A 14,098-nucleotide genomic window follows, 5' to 3' on the forward strand; every position below is an offset into this window, starting at 1 on the left:
CTCTACATCGCCCCTTACCCACTCTACATCGCTCCTTATCCACTCCACATCGCCCCTTTACCCACTCTACATCGCTCCTTTACCCACTCTACATCGCCCCTTAATCCACTCTACATCGCCCCTTAATCCACTCTACATCGCCCCTTAATCCACTCTACATCGCCCCTTAATCCACTCTACATCGCCCCTTTACCCACTCTACATCGCCCCTTAACCCACTCTACATCGCCCCTTTACCCACTCTACATCGCCCCTTTATCCACTCCACATCGCTCCCTAACCCACTCTACATCGCCCCTTAACCCACTCTACATCGCCCCTTAACTCACTCTACATCGCTCCCTAACCCACTCTACATCGCTCCTTTACCCACTCTACATCGCCCCTTAACCCACTCCACATCGCTCCTTTACCCACTCCACATCGCCCCTTAATCCACTCCACATCGCTCCCTAATCCACTCCACATCGCTCCTTTACCCACTCTACATCGCTCCCTAATCCACTTCACACCGCCCCTTAACCCACTCTACATCGCTCCCTTATCCACTTCACACCGCCCCTTTATCCACTCTACATCGCTCCTTTACCCACTCCACATCGCCCCTTTATCCACTCTACATCGCTCCCTTAACCCACTCTACATCGCTCCTTTATCAACTCTACATCGCCCCTTAATCCACTCTACATCGCCCCTTTATTCACTCTACATCGCCCCTTTATTCACTCTACATCGCTCCTTAACCCACTCTACATCGCTCCTTAACCCACTCTACATCGCTCCTTAACCCACTCTACATCGCTCCCTTACCCACTCTACATCGCCCCTTTATCCACTCTACATCGCTCCCTAACCCACTCTACATCGCTCCCTTATCCACTCTACATCGCCCCTTAACCCACTCTACATCGCCCCTTTATCCACTCTACATCGCCCCTCTATCCACTCCACATCGCCCCTTATCCACTCTACATCGCCCCTTTATCCACTCTCCATCGCCCCTTTACCCACTCTACATCGCCCCTTAATCCACTCTACATCGCTCCCTAACCCACTCTACATCGCTCCCTAATCCACTCTACATCGCTCCTTAATCCACTCTACATCGCCCCTTATCCACTCTACATCGCTCCTTTATCCACTCTACATCGCCCCTTATCCACTCCACATCGCCCCTTAACCCACCTGACATCGCTCCTTATCCACTCTACATCGCCCCTTAACCTCCTTTAATCGCTCCCTAATCCACTCTACATCCCTTGAATTACCTTGCCATAATACCGCTATGACCTCCATAAACTTTTATAATAACTTGTCCCTTGTCACCCTTCACTTCCCCTCTTCCACCTCTTGCCACTGCCCTGACCATGTTCACCCTAACTCCAAATCCGCCGAATTACCTTGTCTTATTAACGCTATGACCTCCATAAACCTTTATAATAACTTGTTGATACTGACCATTCTCTTACTGATGATGCTACTAGAAGAGCCTTGCAGGACATTGACTCCAAGCTCATTAGCCTTGGTCACCTTGCTGGACAGCTTGGCGGATTTGTTGGTGAGAGTGAGAGTGTTAAGAAAGCCGTTAAGAATGCTATTATCGCTTGTTTCGACACTAATTCAGACCTTAAAAATGACTTAAAACATCTTTACTCTTCTCTTGTTACTACCCTTTCTGAGTCTGTCAACTCTGCTGGCCTGTCTGTTGACACCCGTAAAATTAGTGAGCTTAGTCAGCGAGTTACTCAAGAAATTAATGACATAAATCAACGTATTAATAGCCCTAATAATCTTAATAATCTTCCTTCTTCCCCCTCTCCCTCTGCTGAGCTAGACAAATTGCAGTCCAAGTTGCAGGCTTTGAAGGAAGTGGAGGAGCTTTGTGGATTTTTGACTAATCGTAATAATGCGTCAAATGAGCCTAAAAAGCTTTTAGAAAATCTTTGTTCCGGCCTCGAAACCTTCCTCGGCTTCCACCCTTCTTCCAAAGGCTACGACGGCACTGGGATTGTCTACTCCGACCTTGACAGGCTGTGTGATGCAGTGATGGGATTTTTGAGTGGTGTGCTAAGTGCGGTGAAAGATGATGAAGCAGTTAAAACGTACGATAATTACATGGCTAAAAAGCTTAGTGAAGTACTAAAAGAGGTAAATAATAATATTGGCTCCGGGCGTACTGGGCTTGTGGCGTCTGTCGGCGCGGTGAAGGGGTGGTTGGACAATTATCTCCTTGAATCAGGAACGCGAACTAGTAGAGTCACCGGCAATTTAGGTAGGTTGAAAGATGAAATTGCAGGTACATACACTAATAATGTTGCAGGTAACGCGGACCAGAAACTGGAGACCCAGTTGACCAGGTGGACGGAGACGCTACAGTCCATCGAGCTGGACGTTAATAACACTGAAAACCAATATGTTAATTTATTAGATCATAAACTTAAAAATACATTGTTGCATGAGACGAATGTAATTATGAAATCTGTGCAGGTGTTACAGAAAAGCGCTGGCAATGCTGAGTTCAAGAGAAAGGTGCAGGCCGTGGATGAGGAGTTGAAATGGCAGAAGGAAAAGTTAGATGCTTCCGTGAAAGATGAAACCGCAAAAGTACAGAAAACTTTGCAAAATGAATTTGAAAACATTTTCAACGAAATTAGACGTCTGACCCATTGTAAGTGGGAGCACTTCAAGACTCTAAGACCTAATGTTATAGCAGCTAAGGAGAATTTAGTCAATTTGAATGTGGAATTTAAAACCCAGATTATTGTCGCACTCAGCGACATAAAAGGTAGATTAGATGTGTTGGATCGAAGCAAGACGTATGTTGGAGCGGAAACAGGAAAATCAAAGCTGCAAGTGGATGTTGTGAACATTCGAAGAGAGCTTGGGAGCATCAGTGACACGCTAGAGAAGTATGAGTATGCGCTCAGTGCGTGGATGAAAGATGCAAATAAATTAATTGAGAAAGCTATAAATGTGGCCGGCGATATCCTGAATAAGGAGCCTGGAAGGGTCATCCGGGAAACGATGGAGGGCAAAGCGGGGCAGTTGAAAAATTGGAAGGACGAAATTGGAAGGTACCTTGAAAGTGTGAAAACTGAGATTAAGCAGAAGGTTGAAGCAGCAAATAGGCTGGTAGCGCCGCTTGAAAAGGTATATAAGAAAAAGTTAGTGGATATTAAGAAGGCTGTACTGTCGACAGTTGGAGATCACGATGATTCTAAGGAAGGTAGTGACGGCAAATATACTGTTTTGGGACTGCTAAACAAGCTGGATGATCACGTCAAGACCGGATTGATTGCCGCTAGAGATGAAATGAACAAGAAGCTAAAGACTTATATTGAGAATGAGTTGCCTGGTGAGGTGCAAAAGGTGCTCGACGAGCTGGTCAAACCTATATACGAGATGCGCAGCTCTGAACATGCGGGAGAATTGGGTCTTTTTGTGAAAAATGTGAGCACATACGCTGGGCAGTTCAAGGCGACATTTGAACAGAAGATTGAAGATATGGTAACGGCGATCGTGAATGATCAGAAAGGGGTAATAAAAAGTTACCTCAATTGGTATGTAGATCGATGTCACAGATGTTTCAATAAATCTGGTTTCAATGGAAATCCGTCGGATATTGTTACCAAATTAACTCCAATAATTTCAGTGCAGGTTAAGAAACTCATTCAAACCCCTCTGACGCAAACAATCGGCGATGTGCATATAGTTCTAGGCAGTATCGGAACATATCTCGCAGGAGTTGCAGATGCAGTCGATGCACGAAAAGTTTTTACTGTAGTGAAAGGTATTGAAGATGCGTTGGAAGTGCGGGAACAAGATAAAACTGCGTCACCTTATAAATCAAACCAGAAATATCTGACCATGTCTTTACAAACTATATTGACCGCTATGTATCAGGCAGTGAAAGGTGCGGCCGACAGACTTCAGACATTTATTGCACAATCGCAGATTAGCGCGTTGCATACGGCAATTGGCAAGGTACAACAACTTGGAAGCGATGTCAAGAGGGAACTCGGGACTGGTGGCAACGCTGTATCATCTTCTTCCAACGGTGCGAATTTTTCAAAAACGGTTGCTGCGGCTATTGATAGCAGCCTGAAGCAAGTAATAACTGGTAATGGAACCGACATCAGTGGAATAGACTTTAAAGAAAAAACCGGTGTGGATGCTGGTCTCATGTCGGATTATTTGAAACAGACACAGAAAGGTGCTGCTAAAAATGATGATACCCTCAGGGGAAAGATTGAAAATATCAAAAAGCATTTTGACGATATTAAGCGAGACAGTGAATACGGTCCAATCACCATAAACGGTATCGAACACGAGGCCAACAATGAGCTTAAATCTGCGATCACCGGCATTACTACGTATGCAGACGCAATAAATGTTGAATACATCAAAAATGCATTAGATACCTTGTCTACGGAATCCACAGATAATCTTAATGAGATCACTAAAGCGTTCTCAGATGCGGGCAGTTTTGTAAGAGATAAGCTGAATACGTTGCGAACGTATAAAATCGATGATTATCTTAACAAAACAATGGAAGATATCAAAGCTCTCCGAACCACAGAATTGAATAACGTCATCACCACCAGCATCAAATCAATTCTTGTAGTGATTGATAGTCTTGAGCAGACGCCGCAATTTATCGATGAGAAAAGGCAACACGTCGAAGATGTCATGGATAAGCTGAAAAACGAAATTGGCGACAAACTCGATGCCATTGATTCAGCTCTCAATGAGGCTGATAAGTATATCCAGTCAGGCATTGATGATGTCGAAAACACTGTGCGTGGAGCCAAGAAGCACGCTGTCGAGGCAATTGAAAATCTCAAACATAATCTTTTATGTATGACAGAATATTCATTCAAATCTGTGACCGCTCAAGTCCGTTCCCTCTTCGCCGAGTCCCACCGCGCCGACCTCTCCGCCCTCAAGACCCTCCTCTCCACCCAGCTCAAGATCATCACCTGCACCATCAACAAAAACCTCAACACCGGCCTGAAAGGCTTCCTCAAGACGCTGAGCGGGGATTCAATTGACCTTTATGCCGCCGGTCATGATATGGATCGCCGTGTTAAAAAGCCATCGACACGCAATCTGCTCGACGAAGTGAAGACCGCTATTGACGGGGCTCAGCAACATGGAGAGAAAGTGAAATCGCTGTCCTCCACATTCAATCACTATTCAGAACACATCTTCACCTATTTGCTTAAAGATATGGCGAAACATTTCACTTCTCAGCCTGATGTCAATGGAGCCTACACAACGAATGTCACTGCCATCCAACACCACCTCACCGCCCTCCTCGACCACATCAGCGCTCACAAACACTTCGACCACCAGGTGCCCGGGAAGCTCGAAACGCTCAAGACATCCCTTACCACCTTCACCTCCTCGCACTTCGGCAACGCATCCTACCCCGTGCTCGACGCCTTTCCCCAAAGCCTGGTGCGGTTCGTCGGGGAGCTGGAGCGGGTGTACGTGAGTAGGTATGAGGGTGAAGTATTCACAGATACGTTGATGAAGAAGAAAAAAGATTCTGATGAAGAAGAAAAGATTACCGATTATGGTACCAAGTTGTCGAAGGTCTGTCTCTCCATGATTTCCATAATTAACTCGGATATAACTTTACTCAACAGTAAGTGTGATTATCCTTGCCAAAAAGATAAAATAAACGAATACACGGAATTGGGAGGTATAATGAGGAAATGTGGATTTGGTGTTTCCACGACAGCCACTAAACAGGACGGCGAGTTGAGAAACAAAGATGAGTGTACGGGTTCGCATATTCTTGAGAAACTTGGGCGTGTCACTGCATCGGCAACTAATAACACAAACCTTATACATAAACTTGACAGTCTCAATCAGCATCTTCATGATTACTACCGCCTCTGCCACATCATGTATCCCTCCAAGAGACAACCGTCCTCCGTGTATGAGATGCTCGTATGGCTTTCAGGGCTACGATGCAATCCCGTGTATGACGAATTGCTACTTAATGGTCTCAGTGTACCATTTGAAGATCCGGAAAAAGAAACGAAAGAGGCCGGTGAGGACTTTGAATTTACTGTAGTTGATCCGCAGTCCTTGTACCTGAATGCTTACCCCAAAGAAATCTCATACAATCACGTAGTGGCATCACTGGAATATATTTGTTCGAACGCTTATGATCTGCTCAGTACGATCCTTGGTACCGGTAACACCTACACCTTATACTCCGTCGACTACTGTACGAACGCACTAAATCTGCGATATCCATCAGTAGCAGATGACTGCTTACATAGCATCCTCGACATATTACGCAGAATGTTCCCAGTACTACGTTTCATGCATGTCCAGTGTATGATTGGCGCTGCACAGCACGGCTGGTCCGACTGTAGGTATGGCAAAGATATCCCATCAGCAAAAAGACCATGTATCGACCATTTAACTGACAAAGAGAAGAACCAATTAGATTGCTTGCCAACATATTCTGCAAGCGGCCAACCAACGTGTCAACCAAATTGCCAACCAAATTCACCACTGATGAGCTACCTAAATGACTGCTTGCCGGGGCACCTTCCGCATCAACTGACCGATATCGGCTGCAAAGCCAAATGTTCTACCTGCCCGAAATCCACGCCCGGGATGCCATGTCTGACACCCCTCGGTTTCAGAGGGTTTTCGGGCACCAGCAAGACAGGGAAAGAGATCTGTAACGCGCTAGACAAATTCTTCGACGACATCCATCTTTCGTCCCTATTCAGCTTGGTACCGAAACCGCCGTCTACGCTGCCCGAACACTTTAACTTTGCCTTATCGCTTGTTACGTGTCTCAATTCTACGACGCATGTAGATAACAAACGTAGACTAACGTTCGGAGATAAGTTCGGTGCAACCATTATAGATACATCTATTAATCTATATGACCAGTCAACTAAACTGACCGAAGCACTGCGCAATGCTTATGGTATCGTTCAGAGCAGCCACACCGGCGATCACAGCAGTTACGAACTTACACCCTTATCAAGTTTATCCATGAAGAAGTCATGTGTTTATCCCAACCGGAATGTCCACTGTGGTCCTTATATCCAGTCCCTTTGGAATGACTCCTATACCTATCTTGCAGAGAAGCATGCTGATCATTATCTTTCATGGGCTCTCTACCTACCGTGGACACTTTATGACTATCTTCGACGTCTATTGCAAGATTTTCAAAACATCTCCTGCCGGGACTGGGGATGCAGCAGATGCCAACATGGTGGAAAATGTATGCCGGGTAAACACGGCGTCGACTATAACTGTAAGTGCAGATCGTTGGTCGGTTGTCGCGGCGTCCAGAGCACATTTTATCGTTACGGATTTACATTTGGCAATTCGATGACGTTATTGGAAAGTAATGGTATAAGATATTGCCGTGATTTCAGCAATCAACTGACCAACGTCTTGAATTCCGAATATTTCAAAACACTGTTCGAAAAGTGCGACGAATTCATCTTCACCATCAGGCAGCCGTTTATATGGCTCAATGTAGCCCTCTGGTCGCTGTCCCTCTTCTACCTGATTTGCGTAATGCTTGGCAGACTGGATGTGCTGCATATCAAGTCACACCTGAGGATACCGTCATCGCACAAGATAACAGCGCAGTCATTATTGGCGGCAGCGCAAGTCGGAAGGCTTGCCAAGATATCGTATCTACAACCGTAATTGTATTCACGTTTGTAATTCACTGTAACTCACGTAACTACTCACCTACTCACCTAACCGACAAACGTAGTCTAATGTCTCGAATTATTTAAAAAGTAACCTGTGAACTAAATAGCGTTGAGATTATGTGATGATTGAACGACAATGCAAAGTGATAACCTAGGAACCAGGCGAAGTGCTAACCTAGCAACCAGGCAAAGTGCTAAGCTGGCACGCAGGCAAAGTGTTAAGTTGGCACACAAGCAACGTGGTGACCTACCACCTGACCAAGTTGATGCTACGGCAGCGATGACATTGACACGGCAGCGATGACATGGTCACGGCAGCGATGACATGGTCACGGCAGCGATGACATGGTTACGGCAGCGACGACATGGTCACAAGTGGTGATTATTATCCACTCTACATCGCTCCTTATCCACTCTACATCGCCCCTTCATCCACTCTACATCGCTCCTTAATCCACTCTACATCGCTCCCTAACCCACTCCACATTGTTCCTTTATCCACTCTACATCGCCCCTTCATCCACTCCACATCGCTCCTTAATCCACTCTACATCGCTCCCTAACCCACTCCACATCGTTCCTTTATCCACTCTACATCGCCCCTTAATCCACTCTACATCGCTCCCTAACCCACTCTACATCGCCCCTTAACCTCCTCTACATCGCCCCTTTATCCACTCTACATCGCCCCTTAACCCACCTTACATCGCCCCTTAACCCACTCTACATCGCTCCTCTATCCACTCTACATCGCTCCCTAACCCACTCCACATCGCTCCTTAACCCACTCTACATCGCTCCTCTATCCACTCTACATCGCCCCTTTACCCACTCCACATCGCCCCTTTATCCACTCTACATCGCTCCCTAACCCACTCCACATCGCTCCTTTACCCACTCTACATCGCCCCTTGTCCACTCTACAACCCTCGAATCACCTTGCCATATTACCGCTATGACCTCTATAAACCATCCTAATAACTTGTGCCTTGTCACCCTTCACTTCCCTTCCTTCACCTCTTGCCACTGCCCTGACCATGTGCCGCCTAGGGAGCTTGACAAGAAATTTGACAAAATTTTAAACCTAAAAATTACCTCAACTAATAACCCTATCAACATCCTTACTAACCTCTGCACCGGCCTCGAAACCTTCCTCGGCTTCAACTCTGAGTCCAAAGGCTACGACGGCACTGGGATTGTGTACTCTGACCTGGACAGGCTGTGCGATGCGGTGATGGGATTTTTGAGTGGTGTGCTTGGTGCGGTGAAAAACGAAAATGAAGTGACAACTTATGATAATTACATGACTAAAAAGCTTAATGAAGTACTAGACACCTTAACTAAAAATATTGGCTCCGGGCGTGCTGGGCTTGCGGCGTCTGTCCGCGCGGTGAAGGAGTGGTTGGAGGGGTATGGAAAGAGTGTTAATCAAAAATGCGAAGATGTAAAAACGCCGTTGATACTTATAAGAAATGACATTAATAATGTCGAACAAAAGTTTCAAGAGCAAAAAAATAAAACACTCAGAGACCAGCATAAGGCATGGAAACATATATTAGAGTTGTATCTCGGACACGCTGATGTGGCTGAAAAGGCGCAAGATAAATTAGATTCACAACTAATAAGAAAGTTAGAGACGCCGGTAACGGCAATAAAAGATGCGGTTAAATTGTTGGAAGAGTCGGCGAGAAACAAGAAATTGGCGGAGGAGCTGAAGGCTGTCGATGAGGAGTTACTCCGTCAACGGAGAAGCATTGAAAATAGGATGGCTCAGGAATTTAGAAATCTACGAGAAAATTTGACTGCTTTAACCGAAATGAAGGATGAAAAGTTTGCCCGTCTCAAAAACGTTGTGAAAGAAGCCAAGGTAGAAGCTAATAAATTGATTTCAGAATACAAAGGAACGTACAACAATGAGATTGACAGACTTTTTAAAGAGGTCACAATTGCACTGAACGATATCACAAAAAAGTCTGGCCCGGAAAGAAAATGCAAGCTCAACGAACTATTTGGCCAAATAAAAAAGAAAGTGAGCAATATTGGTATTGAAATTGGCAGCAGCAATGTGGAGTTAGCAGAGTGGAAGGTGGCCGCTGGAAATGTTTTGGAAAACGCTATGAGAACATGTGAAGATGTTGTTGAGAAGCTAAATATAACGTCGAATAACGATTTGAAAACACCGTTGCATCGTGTCAAGTTGAAAGCGACGGAGCTAAACGATGCCTATCAGGGTGCAAATAATAAGCTTCAGCAAGTTGCTCAGAAAGCTGAGGCTGCGTTTAAGCAACTTGGAACGCTTCATACCGACGTTAAGGAGAAGGTGCCGAAAGGACTTGATGATTTTAATAATGGCGCCGTTGAATGGAATGTTAATGGTCAAATCGTTGCACTTACAAGCTCGATTACAAGTAATGTTGAGGGGTATATGAAGGAGTTGTCGGCAACATTTACTGACGCAGCAGCAAGTGCCAGCTGGTCGGGTAATTTGAGACCAGGTGTTACAAAATTGGTTGGAGCTTTGCAAAATGGTAATCTGGGAACGGAGTTGAAGATATTAGGAGGCGTGCTGCAACAGGCCAATTCGAAAGCTCATAATAATATAAATGATGCATTATATAATTTGGAAATCACTCTTAGTCATTTCAAGCAGGCTATGGTGCATTGGGGGGAACTTCCATCTGAGTTTTCGTCTCATGATATCCTGAAAGATCTCAAAGGCGCTTTTAGTACCAAAGCTATTGCAGACACATTTAAAACAAATCTAGGCACACTTTTGCAGCAGGCGGCTCAAAAAGGCGTAGACGAATTGAACAGGCAGATACAGGCAGCGCGGGAAATTACGGCGATTAAAACTGTAGATACAACCGTTGATGCTGTCGTATCCGCAATCGACACCAATAATGCTCAAATCACCGAAGCGGTAGGGAATATTGAAAGTCAGCTTGTGAGCATATCTACGATGGTTAAAGAAGAACCTACCAAGACCAAGCAGACTGTGAATGATTACCTAGCCGATTTGAAAACCATGATGACGCTTAACAATGACGATGTGAAACTTCTTGCGAAATATTTGCCACCACTCCCGGCTGTAAGTGTGAAAGGGCTAATGAATATTCAAGCCAAACTTGCTGATCTGCATCGCAGAATCTGCAATATACCTACAAATGGTGACGCGGACACTAAGGAGATCGCACGCATCATCAAGTATCTCGAAGAGATCCCCGAACAAGTAGAGGAAAGGAGAAGAACGGCGCTTACGAAAATGATGGCATTAGAAAGCAATATCGATTTACTACACAAGCTGCTTGATAATGTGGATGTCAACGTAACACTAGCTGAAACGGACATACAAAGCTCCATCGATAGCATCAACAATGCGTTGAAACAGGCCGTTGCTAAATGCCAAGCAACCATCTCCTCCGCCTTCTCCACCCTCACCGCCGCCGTCCGCACGCTCTTCGCCGAGCAGAAAAAGGCCGACCTCCACGCGCTCAAGGGGGTGGTGGAGGAGCAGATGAAGGTTATCGAGGGGATCATAGACAAAGACAAAAGGACCGGAATTAAAGGTCTTCTGAAGGCTGTAAACGGTATGAAAGTCACAATTATCTCCTCTGACAGTCCTACATTTCCGACATCCACAACGGAACTCCTTGACAATATTAAGAAGGATCTACCTCTTTCAACTCCGTTTACGAAAGGGCATTTCACGCAATTATCTACCAAATTCCACGACTACTATAAAAACGTTGACACCTATATCAAGGATCAAGTCAAACCTCCAACCTCCCCCCCGCCCACCAACCCAGCCAGCAAGCTAACCAAAATCAAAGATGACTTCGACAAATTACTTACTCATTTAAGTGCCTCAAATAGCACTAAAAAGTATAATTACGATAATACCTTCGTCTCTTTACTTAATGCCCTCTCCTCCTCCCTCCACTCCTTATCCCCCTCCGCCTTCGCCAACCCCCGGCACCCGGAGCTGCTCGATGCGGTCAGAGCGGGGCTGCAGGGGTTTGTGGAGGAGATGGAGCGGGTGTATGTGAACGGGTATGATGGGCATGAGGAGGGTATTAAATTTGATGAATTAGTTATTAAGGGAAGTGATAAAGATGAAAAATTGTCGGATGACGGAAGAAATTTGTCGAAGGTATTTTTGACGATTTTGGAGACATTGTACCATGACTTTGTTGGATTACAGAATGGTTGTAAAAAAGACGCTTCGGGTAATACACAGCAACTTTGTCAGTACGTAGAAGCAAATGGCAAGCGAAATAGCAACCGACTCGGCAGCTGGTTGAAGGAGCGTGGCTACAACGTGCCCTCAACTAAGGACAAGCAGGACGGTGAATTGAACAGTAAAAAGACGGGGAAAGATATTTACGATGAGCTGCTTATTAAGAAACTTGAAAATGCGTCCTCGAACACTATCTTAACCACCTGGAAAACAACGAAAAACTCGGGTACCGCCGGCAGCACTAGCAACGATGACATTACCCTTCTCGACATACTGGGCTTTTTCCACGACCAGTTGCTCGACTATTTCAAGACATCTCACCTTCGCCACATTTCCGCGCCGAAAGCACCGTGCAACGTATATCAGATGCTGCAATGGCTCACGGGACTGCGGCATAATCCCATGTATGAGAAACTATGTGCGCACTTCAAGGGACTGTTCAAGAAACCTGAAGGAGACAAAGCGCAAACGGAATCCGCCTACAAACTTGAATCCACTGACGCAAAGTTGAACGCTGAGGAATTAAGCACGATGCTTCGCGGAGTTTGCAACATATCGGTTGACGTGCTGGTTGCTATCCAGGGCCACGGGCACGCGGATGGTGTATATGCTGTGGACTTCTACGTTAACAGCGAAGGTCTGTCGTACCCGAGTAACCCCGGCCAATGTTTCGATTTACTCGTCGACGTAGCATCTAGAGTATACCACCAGATGCTATTCGTTTACAAGCAGTGCAACAACGGTCCTCAGAGCTCCGGTTGGTCGGACTGCCACTATGGCAGGGGCATCGCCGGGTCAGCGTGGAACTGCAATACCCTTCAATGTCCCGACCAAGAGTGTAAGCAAAAGCATGACCAAACGGCCGACCAACATTACAAGTGCGGTGTAAAGTCGCCACTTCAGTCGTTCCTTGAAGATGGCCTCCCAGGGTTCCTGCCACATCAGTTCACTAAGCCGGGTTGTAAGCTGGAATGCGCTGTGCCGAATCACTTCGGCAAACCGTGCCTGACTCCCATGGGATTCGCGGACATCGGTATCGCAGCTTCTCACACGAAGCAGGGCAAGCATCTGAAAGAGGTGCTTGAGAAATTCTGTGGTAACGCCGATCAACGACTCACTAAGCTGTGCTCCATGCTGACGTGTCTGCTCCAGAAGCCTCCGCAGACTCTGGGTGACATCTTCGCTTTCTACCACAAATTCCTCAACGGTTGGGATGGGAGTGGTAAGCATAGGAAGGATGCATTTGACGAATCGGTTGATAAAGCCAATTTCAAACGTCATTATGATAAGCTAAATGCGTATTCAGTGTTTGATAGTACTCACTCATCGAATTCCAAAAGCCACTCCAATGGCGATCTGGTCAGCCTGGTTTGCCACTCAACCCCGTCTGGCAGATGCGGTCCATATCTGTATTCCCTCTATAATGAAATCAGCGGTTCATTCTCTAAGAAGCACGCAGACAAGTACGTATCGTGGATTGTTTATCTCACGCCAACTTTCTACGATTTACTGAAAAAGCTCTACGATGACTGCTGCAAATCGTGTGGCGGCGACAGGCCAAAGTGCCGTGTTGCTAAATGTCCGCCAACTTGTGCTACTACTAAGAATACTCAAAACACTAATCACAGCGAATTATGCAAATCTATTCTACAGTGCGATACTACGGCATCTGTCTTATGCAGATACGGATTTGCGTTGTCAGACAGAACGAAGCTTAGTGGGACGGAAAAAGCGGAATGCAAGCGCACTTGCAAGGATTTGTGTGAAATGCTCAAAAAAGTGCTTGATGAGGAATCGGTGTTGATGAAACTGTTCCACTCTATTGACAAATTCATATACACAATCCGTTTCCCCTTCATGACACTAACCCTCGCACTCTGGCTCCTCTCTCTCCTCTACCTCCTCCACATCATGGTCATCCGCCTCGACCTGCTCCACATCAAATCGCATTTGCATAGTCCCTCATCACATCGCATAGCTGCTCAATCGCTACTTGCCGCGGCACGTGTTAATAAGTTTAACAGGGTGTTTTACCTGCAGCCATAATCGTACTCACGTGTTCACTGTCCACACTCACCTAGCATATCACCTACTCACCTAACTTATGAATTGTGCTTTAATCTGTTGTATCACTCATTAATCGTTGTATGTGATT

At 45.8% G+C, this 14,098-nt stretch overlaps 2 protein-coding genes across 2 annotated transcripts; both read left to right on the plus strand.

Moving 5' to 3' along the window:
- Positions 1 to 1,285: 1,285 nt before the first annotated feature.
- On the plus strand, positions 1,286 to 7,698 carry BBBOND_0300010 (hypothetical protein, conserved; the record flags this gene model as incomplete). The annotated part of the gene is made up of 2 exons (XM_012912828.1): positions 1,286 to 1,606; positions 1,681 to 7,698. The coding sequence occupies 2 exons, from the start codon at positions 1,286 to 1,288 to the stop codon at positions 7,696 to 7,698; spliced, it is 6,339 nt and encodes a 2,112-aa protein (XP_012768282.1).
- A 3,114-nt stretch (positions 7,699 to 10,812) lies between these two features.
- Positions 10,813 to 13,989, plus strand: BBBOND_0300020 (hypothetical protein; the record flags this gene model as incomplete). Its single annotated transcript, XM_012912829.1, has 1 exon — positions 10,813 to 13,989. One exon carries the CDS (start codon positions 10,813 to 10,815, stop codon positions 13,987 to 13,989), a length of 3,177 nt encoding a protein of 1,058 aa, XP_012768283.1.
- Positions 13,990 to 14,098: the final 109 nt, after the last annotated feature.

The sequence above is a fragment of the Babesia bigemina genome, assembly GCF_000981445.1.
Source record: "Babesia bigemina genome assembly Bbig001, chromosome : III".
In the NCBI taxonomy this organism is placed as follows: Eukaryota; Apicomplexa; class Aconoidasida; order Piroplasmida; family Babesiidae; genus Babesia; species Babesia bigemina.